This window comes from Crassostrea angulata, chromosome 8 (assembly GCF_025612915.1).
Source record: "Crassostrea angulata isolate pt1a10 chromosome 8, ASM2561291v2, whole genome shotgun sequence".
NCBI classification, from domain to species: Eukaryota; Metazoa; Mollusca; class Bivalvia; order Ostreida; family Ostreidae; genus Magallana; species Magallana angulata.
Genome location: NC_069118.1, coordinates 24,443,214 through 24,463,680, shown reverse-complemented (window position 1 = coordinate 24,463,680; position 20,467 = coordinate 24,443,214). Strand labels below are relative to the sequence as shown.

Below are 20,467 nucleotides of genomic sequence, written 5' to 3'. Positions count from 1 at the left end.
AACAGTTTGATGTTGCTAGGATACAGGTTTCAGATCCATGATTTGATTGGTTAATTTAGATATTGAATCTCGAATTTCGAATCTCGAATCTCGTATTTCGAATCTCGTATTTTGAATCTCGAATCTCGAATGATCCTTCTCGGCTTTCGTAGTGGACTCTAAAAAAAGTCTCATTTAAATTTATCCCCAAAAACCAGAAGGGAGTAATTGTCAATGTTACCATGGCATCTTAATTGTTATCTTAATTGTACTTTTTAAAATTTTCTCAATACTTGGTCACAACCTTGTAGCCCCGATTTTATTAGTATAAGAGTAAAATCAGGATCGATTAACGAAAATAAATATTATCACTTCGCGTAAGTTTAAAAAAATGATTTAATAAAACACGTCTTCCTATTGTTACTTTTAACTTAGTTTAACTTTTTTGACTGGTTGCTTTTAAAATTAAACAAAAATCAACATTGAAAATATGACAAATGTTACTGTTCATAAACGCACTTTCTGTTTGCTTCACAGATGTTGATTGAATGGAAGTTTAAAATTCCTTCACATTATTTATGACACCCCTTTGTATTGTTGTAAGTGTACACTCGATCACCAAAGGTAGCTCTCATGTATACGCGGTCTGTTAAAAACAACATGTTTGATAAAGCCTCCACATATGTATTATATGTTTACTTAACTGGAGATGAGAAGGAATATATATCTTTTAGCGAAATAGGGTAGCATAAAGAAAGTCAGTCTCTCTCAGTCTCTCTCTCTCTCTCTCTCTCTCTCTGAGAGACATTAAGAAGTTTATGAAATAGATAAGTCCTTAAAATTTTGTCATTTACCTTCCGAGAATACACATCGTACAGTACGTCTAGTTATTTTATTTTCAAGATATCATTAAGATTATAATTACAAGGCGAATCGATTTACTACACAATATCAGTTACTGGTGGTATCAATCTGTTTCATTGCGGTTAAGAGAATTGTCATACGTGAGACATTTCATACATTGCCATTAGAATGATACACTGAATATCGATATTGTCAACACCTCATTAAGAGTGCTAAATAATTGAATAAAATGGTACGTGTCATTGTTTACATCAAACCAACTTACAAAAAACTCTTATCAATCAAAAATTACATAATATGGGCATTTTTAATTCTTGTCTTTATACTTCTGAACTTTATAGTTTTCTTATTCTTTTAAATATATATGACACCAAATTTAACAAGTTCCAAAGAAAAAAGCTTGTAATAAAGATATTCTTTCCCTGCATTAACAATATAACGATTCCTACTTTCAAAATGATTAAAATCTATAATATTCAGTTATATGCTTAATATATTAAAATGAATTTGTGTTTGATAGAAATTGTTTATCATAAAATGAACTTAGAAATAAACAGTGCAATCTGCGCACATACAATTTTGAGTAGCAAAATTGATAAGGTTCTTTTTCTTATATGACGTAAACTAATTTCTCTTGTTTGTTATAAATAACAGTAAAATATATTGTTTTTATCCACACATTTCAAATAAAGTTAGGAAGAGTGTTAACATTTTTTTGGATAATATTGAAAATAGAATTATTACATTTTCCACAAATAACACTTAATAACCTTTTGTACTGTCAAAATAATTATTACGAGAATAATAAATCGGTGTTACGTATTTCATTTTCCTTTTGGTTTGGTTGACGAAACAATTAACGCCTAATTCATATTCTAGGTAAATTTTTATTTGTGTAATTTTCATAAACATAAGATAAGAATTAGTTTGTTTCAACATAAACTTCAATCGTTTATACAGGACATAGGGAAAAAATCTATACATCACGCATGAACATTAATTTGATAACAATAAACATGAAAACAACCAAAAACAGAAATGATTAAATTCAAATATATAAAATATTTGACATTCAAAACATAAATTAATCCAAGCTATAACTTTAGCACCCCCCCCCCAGTTAGAAAATATAAATTAAGGAAATAAATGGTTAGTCTTACTCAAGAGTAAATAATATTGATCATCCTAATAAAGATAGTTGTGGTTCATTGTGGTATTATTGTGTTTCATTGTGGTTCATTGCGGTTCATTGTGGTTAAAAGATGCGCGTACGCTGATTATTGATACATTAAACACTGTAATTATGTCAGTCATGCAGATTTGTATGCAATATTTAAAGCTTATCATCTAATTGTGAAAACAAAACAAAACAAAAAATTAAAAAATAGAAAAAAAAATAAACCAAAATTAATAGCACATAAAAGTATAGCGAATAATTAACTGAATTTGTCATATTACCACACAGTTGTCAATCTTTTTATTCTGGACTTCAGTATAAAAGAACGACGGTCTTCCTCAGAACCTTCAACCATCGGTGGCCGATCACAAAGATGTTCCCTCTTCTGGTGATTGTGGGCATTCTACTACCGGTAAGTCAAACATCTCATATCATTTATCTGCAGTCTTATTTCACGTGATTTTTTTTTTTTTTTGGATAAATTAGATTTTAAAATGCATAGCTATGGGAAACATTTCTTTTCTAGTTCTTTTTTCTTCAGAAAATTAGATCAAAAATTCATGGATACCAGAAACTTTTATTTCAAAGATTATTTGGTAACAGATATAAAGTAAGGAAAGTTTTGCTACCAATCTTTGGATATAGTTAACAGTTTTATAAGCAGAATTGACGAAATCTTACTTAATAGAAGAAGAAACAATAATTTTTTTAAAGGATTATAAAATTGGAATAAAAATGAACATTTCTACAATTATCAAAATAATAAAAAATAAGACAACCAATCATTGAAAGACTTCGAACTCAATTATCATAGAACTTCTAGAAAGTTGGCGTGCACAAAATGGAGTGATAAAAATCGTTTAAAAACATAACAATAATTAAATACATTTATTATAATAAGCCAAATAAAAGTATCTTTGTTCATAGGTTCGACTAAAAAAACCTATTAAAATGCAAAATTTTCACCACTTTATTTAGCAGAATTAATTCAAGAGTTGTTCATATCTTATTTAATAACAGTATGTGATTTCATATTTATCTCTAAAGTATGACTTACAATGAAAATTTTGTAAACATTTTCATCAAACTTCTATACAGTCTTAAAAATATTGGTTGAATCCGGATGTGAAACAACTTTATCTGGATGTTCCTGTTCTACTTCACTGTTATATGCAACCTTTTTACAACGTTCACTAAAAATGATTTTATTGAATCCGAAAAGAATATGTAAATTTAAGCATTCTATGACTTATTTTTTAACGTCGTAGCTATAATAGCTGCCGTCAGTTGCAGAAGTATAATTAAATCTTTATAAACGTGCCTTTTGATGATTTTTCTGCTCATCTAACGCCAAATCCAAAGCAAAAACGTTGAAAATAAATCATGTATATATTATTACATTATATTCAAAAAGCGGTGTTATCATATAAATATGAATATTTTTTTTCAATCTAGGTTTCTACATTCGGACGAGTATCTCCTGTGCATGGTTATGTTCACATGATTCCTGGAGTCGAACAAGTTGCACCTGGTGTTGCACAAGTTGCGCGAGGACTCGTACAACTAGCACCTGGAGCCTCACGTGTTGCAACTGGACTCGCACAATTTGCCCCGGGAGTTGTAGGAAACACATACGCAAATTTTTATCGCAATCTGTTGAGCTATTATCAATCTCATTATGCCAACCGAAATCAACAATTTGGATACCCACTTATGCACAACCAGAACGTGGGAAAAGGGGCGTTGAGGGCTCGGCAACGTGTTGCTAATCTTCATAATGTCCATTACAACAAATTTCAGAAGAAGAAGGTCGACTATAAATATCAACCAACCAAACATAGCAACAAGTATCCGGACGGGTATTACAAAGACAAATATCCAAGCAATTATCCGGAAGGAACGTACAAAGAGCTTGACAAATATCCGACAGATGATAAATATTCTCAAGATACTATTTATCAACCTGGATACTATCACGACAAACATCCGAAAGATTATCACCATGACCCTCCCCACAACAAGTACCCTACAGAATACTCAGGTGATATAAATGCTGGTCAGAAATACAGAGAAACCTATTCAAATGGATACCTGCGTGACAAATTTCCAAAGGATTATAAAGGCGATAAGCATCCAACTGATCTTTACTCAAATGATAAATATCCAAATGGAAAATACATTGGTATTAACGCTCACCCTCTTCATGATGAAAGACCACATGATTACCAAACAGAAGATAAATACTATGGTGGAAAATATAAAGAAACTTACCCTAAAGAATATTTGAATGACAAATATCCAAACGGCAAACAAGGTGAATATTACCCTAATGCGAAGTATCCAAATGAAAACTTCTACATGAGCATTCACGGTTACCCCAATATTGACAAATATCCAATTGATAAATATCCAGATGGACACTATAAAGCATCTCAATCGGACTATCCTCGCGATAAGTATAACAAAAAGCAGATCAGACCTAACTTTCGTCGTAATAGACGAGGCGACACCGACTCACAGTTCGAATTCGAACTTCCTGTTTCTGACGTAACAGGAAAAAATAGACCCATGGATCTCGCCGGAGACTTCGATGACGTTGTTAGTCATCAACGTTACCGTTTACTTACTGGGGGTCTTTTCTCAGGGTCTATTTCTGACCATTCAGCTGGCATTGGTTGGGGTTTATTGGACGTAGGACCATTGAGCCCAAGAGGGAGACACAACCACATCCATCCGACTTATACAGGAAAAGGAATTCCTGAGAAGTATCCTGGTGTTCAGCACAAAAAGCACAAGTTTGATACTTATCATAATAAGGGGTACAAAGACAGCATTAGTCATAAGTATGATACTTACCAAGATTATAAGGATAACAAATACAGAACAGGTGAAAAGTATGATACTTATCCGTACAAAGATTACAAATACACTACAGATCAAAAGTATGACACTTACCAAAATGCTTACAAATACAATACAGAACAAAAGTATGACACTTACCCAAAGAAAGATAGCAAATATCATATGACGCATATTGGTAGTGTATATCCTGATCATGACACCAGACAGTATCCAACAGGTCATTTAGATTCCTATAAAGGCCTATACGGAAATATGACACAAAAGAAGGATTACAAACTGAAAGGGAACACGCATAAGAAGAGATATTAATGAATGAGGTGATGGAGAATGGTAAATTTTGAAGAGGTAATTAGTAAACTATTATTATATATTCTAATTAAACAAAATATCAATTAAATAACTAAACTAGTTAAGTAAGACGATAAGAAGTTGAACATATAATGTTGGAGTTGAATGACTGCAATGTACACATCTATTCATCATTTTTTTTTTATTTCGCACTACTTTTTATTGTAGATTAAAAGAAGGAATCAGTGTCTGACCCGACGATTTGCTTATGCTTTGACGATCTTTATCTGTGTTGTTATTAAAATATTGGTGAAATCTACATTGATGTTTTCTATTTTTTCCTGAAGGGCAGAGTTACTAATATGACTTAGCAAAATGAAAATTAAAGCTTTTAAAGAAAGTAAATGCCGCAAAAAAATGTTCAACTCCATATGGTCGATACGTATAATTTGCAAAGTGATGAAGAGTGGTATCGGGTATTTTGATAATTTAAAGATTATATACATAAAAAAAATTTTTTTTATGAAACAAATGTTGTCCAATAATGATTTTAGAATGATTTCTTTCCTTCAATCTTTAACAAATATAGATGATTAATAAAAAAATGATGGTGCATATATCATGATTTTACTTGTCGACTATCTATACATCATGAAACAACCTTATTTTACTTGCTTTCAATTTTTTGGCATCTAATGTTAAACTTTATCACCTTAAAAATCTCAAAATCGATGAAAAGCCTAAACTTCTGCCGCGTGGCATTTTACAGTTTAACATTAGGACAACATAAACATATAAACAATGTAGGGCTTTATGTCCCACGACGGAAGTACTGTATACAGGATAATTTTCGCCCCGTGTAATTTTCGGCTTCTACTCTTGCAAACAATTTCGCCCCGTCTTGAATTCGCTCAGACATAAATAATGTGTTTTAAGTTTGAGAAATCGTGTTTCGCCTAGTTTTGAATTGGCCCGTTGACAACGAGGGCGAAAGGGGCGAAATATAACAAGGGCGAATATTTCCCTGCACGGTAGTATAGAAGAATATATTACTAAAATATGCATTTTCACTATGTGGCCATAATGGCTCCACCCTAGTTCCTGATCTCCTGACCCATGAACCATGAATTTCATAATTTTGGTAGATTGATTCATGGACAGCAGAATCAGGCATTTATTTTTTTAGATATATACAGGAGTAGCGAGGAAGCTTTTTAATATATTTTCACTGCCTGTCCGTATTTTCCCCATCCTAGGGGTTAAACCCCAGAACCAGGGACCATGAATTATATAATTTAAGTAGAGAATATCGTTAAAATCATGCAGTTAAAGTAGAGAGGATGATTTTTCTAGATTAAAAATATTTTTACTGCATGACCATATTGCCCCCTCTACCTAATTCAGAGGCCAAGCATATCACAATTTCGATAAAGGGCTTTATGGACACCATAACCATGCATTTAATTTTTCCCCACATCTGTGGGGGTAGAGAATAAGATTTTTTAAACGTTGGCCTTTTTTGCATACTATGCTCTGATCATGAAGCCTCGGGTGTACATGTAGTAGAGCCTTGAATTCCAATCCGTTTACCATAGAGATGATTCACATCAAAAATGGTAACAATTGGTTAGGTAGTTTTCAAGAAATTGAAAATGTAAAATTGATAACGCACAAAGGACGATGCACGATGGCGGAAGAGGACCAATTGCAATTGGTAACCTGTGTTACTCAGGTGACTTAAAAAGTAGACATATTTATCCTACAAGTTTTTTTCATGTTTCACAAGATATTCGCCTATAATAATACAATATTGTGTGACTAATACATAAATAAATATATAAAAATAAAATATGTAAAGGAACCACGTAAACATTAACAGGCATATCCTTAAGCTCTTTCTTTTTTTATTCAACAGCATTAAAATGCTCGAATCTCCAAAACAATCTGGACAACAGTTTTGCATATAGACATTTCATCATGTTTTTTCTCATTTCACAGCAGTATAATGCATAAATTCCAAGATAGTGTGGAGAACCGACTTGCATATAGACATTCCACCATGTGCTGAAATAGGAGGAACACTGGCGTACAGGAACAGTTGTAATACAGTTGCCATTAGTTCCGATGTGGGTCAACACTAGTACATGTAATGGGTGGTCACGACATACTGCTTGTTCTTTTATAATTGACCAAAAACAGCGTAATATTGTACCGCATTAGAGAAATTTGAATACAATGTATTCAATTTGCAAGATACTATTTAGATTATTGCATAAGATAACACATTCATAGATAATAAAACCTTTTAAGACAAACCATTTAACCAAGGCTTTAATTTGGTATAAGATATACATGTACCTGTATGCCTTGATGGACTAATGTAAGTTTCATTTGTCAAAGGACAGTTAAGCGCGTAGCCCTGCACACCTACTGACGTCACTAGAGAAGTAACCACAGTCACGTGTTTATTGTATAAAGTGTCCAAAAGAGATTTTAAGGAAGAAAAATCTAGCAGTTTTGCAATGTCAAGTTGTAATCTTGTAATTGTACTCAGTGGCGGATTCAGAGGGGCGCGCACCCGGCGTGCGCCCTCTCTCAAGTTCTCAAAATATAGTTAAATCATACTCCTTCTGACAAAGAAATTAACAACTTGCGATTCATATGCGACCCTCCTCTTGAGTTCAAATGTGACCAGTCAATTGATTATACTAAGTGGTGTTTAAAACGACTCACCCATGTTTAATATACAAAAAAACTGGCATGGTTATATTTTTCTCAACTTCATGAACATTGTCTTATTGAAATTGACTTTTTAAACTGATTAATTTCAGCCATTCGTAACGAGAAAGTAAAAAGAAATGTTTATTTGTATTTCTGTATGGTACATGTAGATGGTTTTGATTGATTCTTGCAGGTCTTATATTTACAAACGCTTAAAAAATTAAAACATGTCCCCTGGGTCCCCACCAGGACTGCCCAGACCCCTTGGTTAAAACTGGCGCCCCCTCTAACTTCAGATTCTGGATCCACCCTAGTACTTACATCTCCATGACAGCGATATGGACTGTTCTAATTTTTGTCTACAGGATCCGTCTTTGAAGAAAATTAGAATTTTTAGGAACAACATTGTGAACCTGTTTATTTTAAACCGAAAAGATTATTTCGTTAAAGGATATAGTCGTTTCTCCACTTTCATACGTTATGAAGGTGACAGATTCGTGTTTAAATTGCACTCTTGTCTACAATTGTTTGCCTGCGGCTTCCTTTGATCATCAAAGTCAGGTGCTTGCAGGCTAATTATGAGTGATGATGTGTGTACCATATTTTGTTTTGTATACCACTTAAATACATTACAGGCACTCGGTTCTCACATAATCCCTTTATAATCATTTTGTTTAATTCAAAAATAAGGGAGGAAACATCTATATCTTATTCAAATCAAATTATCAAACTCAACAAACTGTTGTGTATGATACGTAAATAAAATTGCTTAATAATTTTCACCTCATTTATGCCTTTTCCATGGTTCCATTTCCGCCATATTTTTTTTTTCAAATTTCGGTTTGAGGTGAAGACTCTTAATACTGAAAACCACTTGGCATTGATTAAAGTAAAAAGATCTGAGAATTTAATAATGACTTTATTTTCCCAAGTTGAAATTGATATCAATGTGTGTAATGTATCACGTGTGTAATTCAAACATTTTTATAAATGTTACATGGTGTGTTAATTGTGTGTTCGTGATACTTTACTTTAACACTGTACATCCAAATGATGATTTGAATATTTAAGAGTCATTGTCATTTAAACGGCTTCTTCAATTAAAATCACTGAAAACAAATCCAAGAAAGAAAAGAAAATTCCATTTCAGTTTGATAATTACATGTACCACAATCATTTAACTTTTGCTTTTTTTCATTTTGTTAAGGTATCCCACTCCTCACGTTTTGATTTCATTGCGCAGATGTTGATTATATTTTTAAAAAATATGATTTTAGGAATTCAATCCTTACAGAAAGTTCATAATTTTATAATTACACAACATTCATAAAGAAAATCCATTTGAATTCAAGAAACCAACAAGTTTTTTTTTTTTTTTGGGGGGGGGGAGTATTTTCTCGTGAGGAAGTTTGTTTTAGATGAAAATGACAGAAACAAGCAATTTAAAGAATTTTCAACTTACTTTTCTTTTCATTATAGTTTATTCATTATTCACATTTTTAACAATTGATAAATTTGTAACATGTTTTATAGGCCCTGTGGGACTTGTACAAAACTACATTTTGAGAGAATGAAAGAGGTTTAGCATAAATTTCTGCAAATATATAGAAAATGTCTGAATTTTTTGAAGCCAAATTTTGCGGGATTTTTACCTTTGAAGCCTTAAATCTAAAATTTGACATCAGCAACCCCAGTGTTTTATAATGTCAATTGAAATTATACTGATAACATATCTAGACAAAACTGGATTAATCTTATAAAATTTTTGATATTCAAAATGTTTTTGTTTCAAATCAAATTGTAACTATTATAGAATTTCTCTATTTTAAGTGCAAAAAGGTCACACAAAAAAATATGCAACCTTTTTATTGTAATCCCTCTATTCAGTGTGACCGTTGTGCATTATTAAAAATAATATTTCAAGAAAAAAGTATCAAAAATAAAAAATACTGACAACAAATCCAAATCAGGGTGAAATCGCATTTTAAGTGCAAATAGGTCAAATTAAATCAGCCATAACTCAGAGGGATAAACACTGACCTCCCATTATCTTTGTGTTTTTCTAGTATGTCTTAGCTACAGATTTCAATGATGTACTTCTAAAGAAATTCTTGATACATATACAAGAACACTGAGGAGTTGGATACCTTAATCGGGATATCTGCTCTTCACGCAAAGATAAGAATTCTATGAAAAATCTTGAAATTTTAAGAATTGCTACGAGTTTTCTCATGTTTCCAAAGACATGAATTCTATAAACAATCTTGCAGTTTTAACATGTTCATTTTCAGATCTAGATATGAACAAAACAATAAATTTTCTGAAAGTCGCTTATAGGAAAATTAATACAACATCATCTGCATTAACATGTCTTAACCGATCAATTAGTTAATGAAATTGTTTGCATATTTGATATTTTTTAAAAAACGTAGTAAAACATTAATTTCATACAATAATACATACTTTTTGTTTTGTTTATATTTAGAATGTTCTTATAAATACACGTTATTTTTAAGAGTACAGATTTCATTATCTTACTTAAATTATATGTATAATAATCATTATCATCGGTTAATCTTTCAATGAAACGCAAAAATTGACATAAATGATATAATTGCGACCAACCAGTTTTTAAACAACACTAAATTGAGCATATTAAACATTTTGGTAGATTTTCGCAGAGTCAAATGGGAAATGTCTTTTTATGAGCAAAAGAATAAGAAAATGTTACATGTTTTTAAATGTTATCCATATTCAAAATAGATGATATCAAATTTATTTTGGTTATAAATAGCTAGGAATAGTCAAAAATAAAAACGACATGATATCAGAAATATAGAGTCATTTTATGATGATGATCTTAAACTAGACATAGGGGAGGCATTGTGATATGAATACCGTAGATATCTTTAAAGTACTTCTGAGAGAACTATAAAACAATGCCGTTTTGATATAGTATGCAAATACTATTGTTTTCGTGTGATGTATGTTCTTTTTTTCGTGATGCCATTTTGTGTAACATTTGTTAAAAACAAAAATTGGTTGATGCATCTTCTTTATGCGTGATGCATTTTTGTGCAGCATTTGTTAAAAAATATGGTAATGATTCTCTAAGTCGATTTGTTAACTATGAGAAATAGCTGTTTTTTATATTTGGTATACATATATATTTTCCAACATTTACCACCCTCAACAATCAAAGAAGCAATTGACAGATAGGTAGGGACTATTTTTTGAATCCTTACCGTTAACTTATCGTAAACTTATCTTACTTATCTTATCTTACTTAACTTGTCGTTAAGGCTGTTTTTCTTTCTTACGTTTTTTTAATAATTTTAATAGAGTTACACGACTATAAATGTTTTTTTTTTTTTAAGAAAACATGCCATTGATTATGAAACAGTCTACTGATCAACATTTTTAGATATAGACGTACCTATACAGACCACCTCTATTTGTTTTACAAAATTTAGAGATAAAACATTAGGACACTTGATAACTGCTTTAAATACTTCTAATATTCTTAGCCATACAAACTTATTCATTAGGTTTATTAGCATACTAACAATATTGATGTTCAAAGTTTTTCTGTCTTCAACCTTAAATTATTGTAGCATAAGAAGGCGTTTGACAATATCAGAGGAGTTTAGACTGCGATTTACACAAATCTACAGGTAAACTATATGCATAGTGAACCACGTTTGAATGTATCTACAACCCTAAAGATATTATATATTATTCAAAATAATTGTTGATGTTGCAGAGAAATGTTTGGCGTATTAAATCACATAGTATACGCATTTTGCATATGTGCTCATGCACGACGTTCATGCGACATCTCCATCCCAATTAATGGACGATATTATTGGGTATAGAAGTGCATGCAGGTTGATAGGTTGGGAACCAAAACAAGGTATGTAGACGTTAAACTAGAATAATATATATTCTTTTTGTTCCACAAACTTTGTCTTTCTATTTATGTTTATTTTCATATTTCTTATTTCTCTTGATATTTATATTACTGTATGTACAGGAAAATATTCGCCCCAGTTTTATTTTAGCCCCTTTCGCCCTCGTTGTTAACGGGCGAATTCAGATGTCTTCATTTTTTTTTTTAAACACAGCTGTGCCTGGGCGAATTCAAGATTGGGCGATACTGTTTCCAAGTGTAGAATAAGGGCGAATAATACACTTGGCGAAAATAACCCTGTATACAGTATCTATAAAAAAAATATTTTTAAACTATTTATTTATAAATTTGGTTTTCAGACTGTGTTGCTGCTTACAACGTTATTGCTTTTCATGTAAATCTAAAAACTAGCCTTACAAACCTTCCTGTTGGCTCAGCAGTGAAATTCGAAAATGTTCAGTTAAACAAAGGAAACGGTTACGATCCTAAAACAGGAGTCTTCACTGCTCCTGAGGACGGAGTATATTCGTTTGCGTGGTCAATCCTGACGAAAACTGGGAGTACAGTGTACATTGCTGCTGTCGTAGACGATGTTAATCACGCATTTACTTGCATAGACACCCAGCAGAGTAAATGGATCAATAGTTCAGGCCATCTTCTTTACGAACTCAAAAAGGGAAATAAAGTATGGATAAAGATTTTTCAAACCCCAACCAATTATCTCCATGGTGGATTCTACACGTTCTTTTCTGGGAGTAAAATAATTTCTATTTGAACGTACGCGCTGGACTTCAGACAGATTTTGAGTATATGGTTAATTTATAGACATTAAACTAGTAACTGTATACTTGTATTCGGAAACTAAAAATAAAAACAATTATTTTCGTGATTTGTTCGTCTAAATCAATATTTTAAAAATGATCTCGCTTGGTTAATTTTTAACGAATGGTGGTGTTGAAAGACCTACTTTTAGACATTGCACATATTTTAATCAACATAAGTTTACATTCGATTTTCAAACATTTGTGTTTGTTTGATGTACTAGATGGAAAAGCTGACTATACATGTGTAATGACGTGATTGTTTTGAATGTGTCTATTCTTCACATCAATTTGAAAACAAATTATATTTTAAAAATACATTTTGATTTAAGAGGTATTTTGTTTCACAGAGGAATGGCCCTTAGTTTTCTTTCTATAAACTTGTGTTTGAAATAGCAATGGGTAGTGTACATGTAACTCATTAATGTACTTTAGTTTCCCAAGCTATCCAACCCTGTGATAAGTTTGGAATCTTCCCCAAAACATATGCCAGATAAGGTTGCCGTGCATGTAGTTATCGAGTCATATCTGTTCTTTTTATATATAAACACGTTGTAATACAACGACCATAAACATAAACAAGTTTCTTTGTCTACATACGTCTTACACATAATGCCATGCAACGTTCCAATGTAGTCATGCACTATGCAAAAGTTACTCAATATGTTAAGGTTCTTCTTTAAGTTGCGATACAGTGCAATGTTATTACTATAAACCGTCATATTGCATTAGACATATATTTGTGTATGTGGATTTAGTAGTTAATATATATTTTTTTCCATCTACAACCCATTGAATATCATAAAAGATACAGAAATAGCCTATAGTTTCTTTCATTGTAGATCAATAAAAATTCATCTTGCACACTAACTGTTGTCTGTCACCACGGATGTAACATATAGCATAAGTCACGTATTCGTTGTACAAAGCGTCCAAAACAGAACTTAATTTAGAAGAACATCTAACAGTTTTGCAATTTTCAATTGCGTTTTTTTTACTTTAATTCACATCACCATTGCCTTGGATTTGACTGTTTGAATTTTTTTACAAAATCCGTCCTTGAAGAAAATAAGGACATATAGAATAAATAATCTTAACCTGTTCATTTTTTCAATTAAACATACAATAAAATAGCTACACCATTTTAAATGTAATCATGACACCTTTGCTGTTTTTCAAATTGAACTAGTTCTTTTTTTTTCTTTTTCTTTTTTATGAATAGATTGCTTGTCTGATGTCTCTCTTGATGAACAAAATGTAAGGAGAAAAAGAAATTATTCCGTGTAGACTGATTAAGAGTGATGATTTGTGCGCCTTGATTTTTAGAATACACCTATATATAATTAAGCAAAATATTGAAAGTTTTTGTTTTAAACTGGTGTAAAAAGTATACAGTTTTATCACTTATAATAAATACAGTATATATATTCTTTATGGTACATGTAACTTAAAATTCAACAGCATAATTTGCATGATCTCGTTATTTACATATATAAGAAAACTTTGAACGTAAGTTTTATATCATTTAAAGTCAAAAACACCAGGCCTCCAATCCCTTACAAGTACCTCAATTTCTTGAACATATGATTTACAACCAGAAAATTGACCATTTCGTCCGCCACACAATTCTAGGCGAATGTCAACTTCATAGATTTAGATCCCGACAGCCCATCAGCATGGACACCATTCTACTTGATTTCTCTTAAGCATTTGACAAAATCCTCAACCAGAGATTTCTGCACAAGCTTGGATATAATTCTAAGATGGTTTAAGGACTTCCTTGGCAGCAGACAACAACGAGTCGTTCAAGATGATCATGCATTATCCACAGTTGATGTCTTATCTGGATTACCACAGGGGACAGTCCCCGGCCAAATGTGTTTCTTACCTTCATCATAATCTGCCAGAAGTAGACAAAGTCAGACGCAGGACTATTTGCAGATGACCTCTTAGAACACCTACCACATGAGAACAGAGTTCTACAAAACAACATCGCATCTCTGAAGAATGGGAATAGGAGTAGCAAATGTCGTTTGATCCTAAGAAGTGTGTGAGGATCCAGGTGACTTCTAAGCTAATGGTCATCAGCGTCAAGTACATCTTGCATAACCATCAACTAGACCTGATTGACTCAAGCAAGTACCCAGGGGTACTACCATCAGTAACACCTTAAAGTGGAACAAGCGCATTCACAACATACTAGTAACTGCAAAAGCGAACAGATCTTCCTTAAACACAACCTGAAAAGGTTCAGGGTTGCGTTTTACAAAAGAACTTACGACAAAGTCGTAAATATTTTTAGTGTCACGGAATGATGTTTAATTAGCAAAACTTACACAAAACCATATATATTCAAATATTCTGATGTCAATGATAATATTTGAACGCAACGAGAGTAAAACATTGATTTGTTTGTGATTAATTAGCATTCATTAATTTGGTCGTTAGTCGTAAGTACTTTTGTAAAATGCAGCCTAGAAGACCAGCACGTGTCAGAGTATATTGCTGCAGCTTGGGGCTATCAGTTTTGATAACCTGTAAACAGAAAAATGCGCTGCATGATCTGTCTAGTAATCTCACACGTACCAGCTCTCAGGCCGCTAAGACCGAAAAGGCCCAACGACGGGCAGCGTGATTAATTAGTGACCAACTATTATTGGGATAGTCAACACTGTAGCGTATCCAACATGTATAGCATTTTTCTTCAAGAACGAAACCACCGAATGTAACTCTCTCACATCTTCAGACACTTCTTATGCGAGGATTGTTTCTATCAATGTTTGCGGTCTAGCTTCTAAGCTCCGAAATCCTGAGTTTGTTGATGTTATTAGCAAATATGACATAATCTGCCTCACAGAGACAAAAACAGATAAAGCTGACAATATTGATATCCCAAATTTCAGTGTATTTAGCAAACATAGATCAAATCTGTCATTTCGGAAGTCTGGTGGTATTGTAGTCTATATTAGAGATTCTTTATCCAAATTCTGTAGCATTATTAATAACGCAAGTGACAATATATTATGGATTAGAATAGAAGGTAATTATAAAACATTTAGTATTAAGAAACATATTTTGATGGGAACTGTTTATATACCGCCATCAAACTCCAGATTTTCATCAGTTGAAATTTTTGACGATATTGAGAATGAGATTTTTTAACTTGTCCAAAGAAAATGATTGTATATGTTTATTAGGTGACTTTAATAGTAGAGTATCCACATTGAGAGATTATATTGATGTTGATGATTCTCTATCACATTTTTGTAACAGTGCTGACAATAACAGTAATTTTGATTTGGCTGTTGATCAAATAGACCTAGAAGCAATTGAAACATATGGTTTTTCCATAGAAAGGAAATCTAAAGATAACATTGTTAACTGCTATGGAAAAAAACTTATTGATATTTGTAAACATTGTAACATTATAATACTTAATGGTAGATCCATGGGTGACCAAAATGGTGAGTTTACATGTAAACAATCAAGTGTCGTAGATTATTGTATTTCAAACACTGAGTTTTTAAGATATGTACACAATGTGGGAATATTACCTTTTTCCTCATTTTTATCTGATGTTCATAACCCTATAGAGATAGTATTGGCACTTGAAAGACAGCACAGCACTGAATCCATATATCAACAAAAGCCAACACAAGAAATTGGTAAACAATGGAATCCCGAAAAAGTTGAAGTATATCATAACTATATAGAAGATAAAGTAGACATTGTAAAATCATGAGAAAATGAACTAAGTAACACTATGCTTGAAAACATATCACTAGAATTTATTGATAATATTGTTGAAAAGATTAGTGTTGTACTGGTCGAAAGTGCCAAAAATGTATTCGGTAGAAAGCCAGTTCTTTCTAATACAAGTGAAACATTCAATGTCAAATATAAGAAACCATGGTTTACTCGGGACTGTAAGAATGCTCGACAGAATTATAGAAAAGCGAAAAGGTTGTACAAAAAATTTGGTGGAGATATTTTTAAAAGTGACTTGTATGAAAAAGAAAAATTGTATAAAAATTACACTGTTGTCAACAATAGTTTGCCTGCGGCTTCCTTTGATCATCAAAGTCAGGTGCTTGCAAACTAATTATGAGTGATGATGTGTGTACCATATTTTGTTTTGTATACCACTTAAATGCATTACAGGCACTCGGTTCTCACATAATCCCTTTATAATCATTTTGTTTAATTCAAAAATAAAGGAGGAAACATCTATATCTTATTCAAATCAAATTATCAAACTCAACTAACTGTTGTGTATGATACGTAAATAAAATTGCTAAATGATTTTCCCCTCATTTATGCCTTTTCCATGGTTCCATTTCCGCCATATTTTTTTCAAGTTTTTTTCAAGCTTCGGTTTGAGGTGAAGACTCTTAATACTGAAAACCACTTGGCATTGATTAAAGTAAAAAGATTTGAGAATTTAATTTTGACTTTATTTTCCCAAGTTGGTAATTTTGTGACATGTTTTATAGGCCCTGTGGGACTTGTACAAAACTAAATTTTGAGAGAATGAAAGAGGTTTAGCATAAATTCTGCAAATATATAGAAAACGTCTGAATTTTTTGAAGCCAAATTTTGCGGGATTTTAACCTTTGAAGTCTTAAATCTAAAATTTGACAACAGCGACCCCAATGTTTTATTATGTCAATTGAAATTATACTGAAAACATATCTAGACAAAACTGGATTAATCTTATTAAATTTTTGATATTCAAAATGTTTTTGTTTCAAATCAAATTGTAACTATTATAGAATTTCTCTATTTTAAGTGCAAAAAGGTCACACAAAAAATATGCAGCCTCGTAATTTTTTTCTCGTAATCCCTCTATTCAATGTGACCGTTGTGCATTATCAAAAATGATATTTCAAGAAAAAAGTATCAAAAATCAACAAAAAAAAAAAAAATACTGACAACAAATTCTAATCCGGATGAAATCGCATTTTAAGTGCAAATATGTCAAATTAAATCAGCCATAACTCAGAGGGATAAACACTGACCTCCCATTATCTTTGTGTTTTTCTAGTATGTCTTAGCTACAGATTTCAATGATGTACTTCTAAAGAAATTCTTGATACATGTACAAGAACACTAAGGAGTTGGATACCTTAATCGGGATAATTATCTGCTCTTCACGCGAAGAAAAGAATTCTATGAAAAATCTTGAAATTTAAAGAATTGCTAAGAGTTTTCTCATGTTTCAAAAGATATAAATTCTATGAAAATCTTGAAATTTTAAGAATTGCTACGAGTTTTCTCATGTTTCCAAAGATATGAATTCTATGAACAATCTTGCAGTTTTAACATGTTCATTTTCAGATTTAGATATGAACAAAACAACCAATTTACTGAAAGTCGCTTATAGGAAAATTAATACAACACCACCTGCATTTACATGCATTAACCGATCAATTAGTTAATGAAATTGTTTGCATATTTGATATTTTTAAACAAACGTAGTAAAACATTTATTTCATACAATAATACATACATTTTGTTTTGTTTATTAATAGTATGCAAATAACATTGTTTTCGTGTGATGTATGTTCGTTTTTTCGTGATGCCATTTTGTGTAACATTTGTTAAAAAACAAAAATTGGTTGATGCATCTTCTTTATGCGTGATGCATTTTTGTGTAGCATTTGTTAAAAAATATGGTAATTATTCTCTAAGGTGATTTGTTAACTATGAGAAATAACGGTATTTATATTTGGTATACATTTATATTTTCCAACATTTACCACCTTCAGCAATCAAAGAAGCAATCGACATATAGGTAGGGACTATTATTTGAATCCTTACCGTTAACTTATCGTTAACTTGGAGGCTGTTTTTCTTTCTTTCGTTTATTTTATATTATCAATAGAGTTGTACGACTATAAATGTTTTTTTTAAGAAAACATGGCATTGCCTTTGATTATGAAACAATCTACCGATCAACATTCATAGATATAGACATACCTATACAGACCTCCTCTATTTGTTTTACGAAATTTAGAGATAAAACATTAAATCTGTACATTAGGAAACTTGAAAACTGCTTTAAATACTTTTAATATTCATAGCCATACAAACGTATTCATTAGGTTTATTAGCATACCAAACAATTTCGTTTACTAACAATATTGATGTTCAAAGTTTTTCTGTCTTCAACCTTAAATTATTAAAGAAGGCGTTTGACAATATCAGAGGAGTTTAGACTGCGATTTACACAAATCTACAGGTAAACTATATGCATAGTGAACCACGTTTGAATGTATCTACAACCCTAAAGATATTATGTATTTAAAATAATTGTTGATGTTGCAGAGAAATGTTTGGCGTATTAAATCACATAGTATACGCATTTTGCATTTATGTGCTCATGCACGACGTTCATGCGACATCTCCATCCCAATTTATGGACGATATTATTGGGTATAGAAGTGCATGCAGGTCGATAGGTTGGGAACCAAAACAAGGTACGTAGACGTTAAACTAGAATAATATATATTCTTTTTGTTCCACAAACTTTGTCTTTCTATTTATGTTTATTTTCATATTTATTTCTCTTGATATTTATATTACTGTATGTACAGGAAAATATTCGCCCCAGTTTTATTTTAGCCCCTTTCGCCCTCGTTGTTAACGGGCGAATTCAGATGTCTTCAATTAATTTTTTTTTAAACACAACTGTGCCTGGGCGAATTCAAGATTGGGCGATACTGTTTCCAAGTGTAGAATAAGGGCGAAAAATACACTTGGCGAAAATAACCCTGTATAAAGTATCTAAAAAAAATATTTTCAAACTATTTATTTATAAATTTGGTTTTCAGACTGTGTTGCTGCTTACAACGTTATTGCTTTTCATGCAAATCTAAAAACTAGCCTTACAAACCTTACTGTTGGCTCAGCAGTGAAATTCGAAAATGTTCAGTTAAACAAAGGAAACGGTTACGATCCTAAAACAGGAGGTCTTCACTGCTCCTGAGGACGGAGTATTTTCGTTTGCCTGGTCAATCCTGACGAAAACTGGGAGTACAGTGTACATTGCTGCTGTCGTAGACGATGTTAATCACGCATTTACTTGCATAGACAACCAAAAGAGCAAATGGATCAACAGTTCAGGCCATCTTCTTTACGAACTCAAAAAGGGAAATAAAGTATGGATAAAGATTTTTCAAACTCCAACCAATTATCTCCATGGTGGATTCTACACGTACTTTTCTGGGAGTAAAATAATTTCTATTTGAACGTACGCGCTGGACTTCAGACAGCTTTTGAGTATATGGTTAATTTATAGACATTAAACTAGTAACTGTATACTTGTCTTCGTAAACTGAAAATAAAAACAATTATTTTCGTGATTTGTTTGTCTAAATCAATATGTTTAAACTAATCTCGCTGGGTTATTTGTTGAAAGACCTACTTGTAGACAGTGCACATATTTTAATCCACAATAGTTTACATTCGATTTTCAAACATTCGAGTTTGTTTGTTTGACTTACATGTACTAGATGGAAAAACTCTTGCATATGTAATGGCGTGATTGTTTGGAATGGTCTGTTTTTCACATCAATTTAGGGAAAAGAATGAAAAAGTACATTAAGATGTAAGAGGTATTTTGTTTCACAAAGGACTGATCATTAGTTTTCTCTCTACAAATTTTTGTTTAAAACAGCAATGGGTAGTGTACATGTAACTCATTAATGTACTTTAATTTCCCAAGCTCTCCAACCCTATGATAAGTTTGGAGTCACCCCAAAAACATATATATATATATATATGGCAATCCAACGCACCTCTTTATGTCTGATAAGGGTGCCGTGCATGTAGTTAACCAGTCAT

At 31.9% G+C, this 20,467-nt stretch overlaps 2 protein-coding genes and 1 pseudogene across 2 annotated transcripts; all 3 read left to right on the top strand.

Annotated features, from left to right (window-relative positions):
- The first annotated feature begins 2,357 nt into the window (after positions 1-2,357).
- LOC128158297 (uncharacterized) lies at positions 2,358-5,191 on the top strand. The gene is made up of 2 exons (XM_052821073.1): positions 2,358-2,432; positions 3,476-5,191. The coding sequence occupies exons 1-2, from the start codon at positions 2,394-2,396 to the stop codon at positions 5,189-5,191; spliced, it is 1,755 nt and encodes a 584-aa protein (XP_052677033.1). The 5' UTR covers positions 2,358-2,393.
- Positions 5,192-11,707: 6,516 nt separating this feature from the next.
- LOC128161741 (collagen alpha-2(VIII) chain-like) lies at positions 11,708-12,576 on the top strand. Its single transcript, XM_052825119.1, has 2 exons — positions 11,708-11,804; positions 12,161-12,576. The coding sequence occupies exons 1-2, from the start codon at positions 11,708-11,710 to the stop codon at positions 12,574-12,576; spliced, it is 513 nt and encodes a 170-aa protein (XP_052681079.1).
- Positions 12,577-14,648: 2,072 nt separating this feature from the next.
- LOC128160828 (collagen alpha-1(X) chain-like) lies at positions 14,649-19,872 on the top strand (annotated as a pseudogene).
- The last annotated feature ends 595 nt before the right edge of the window (positions 19,873-20,467 follow it).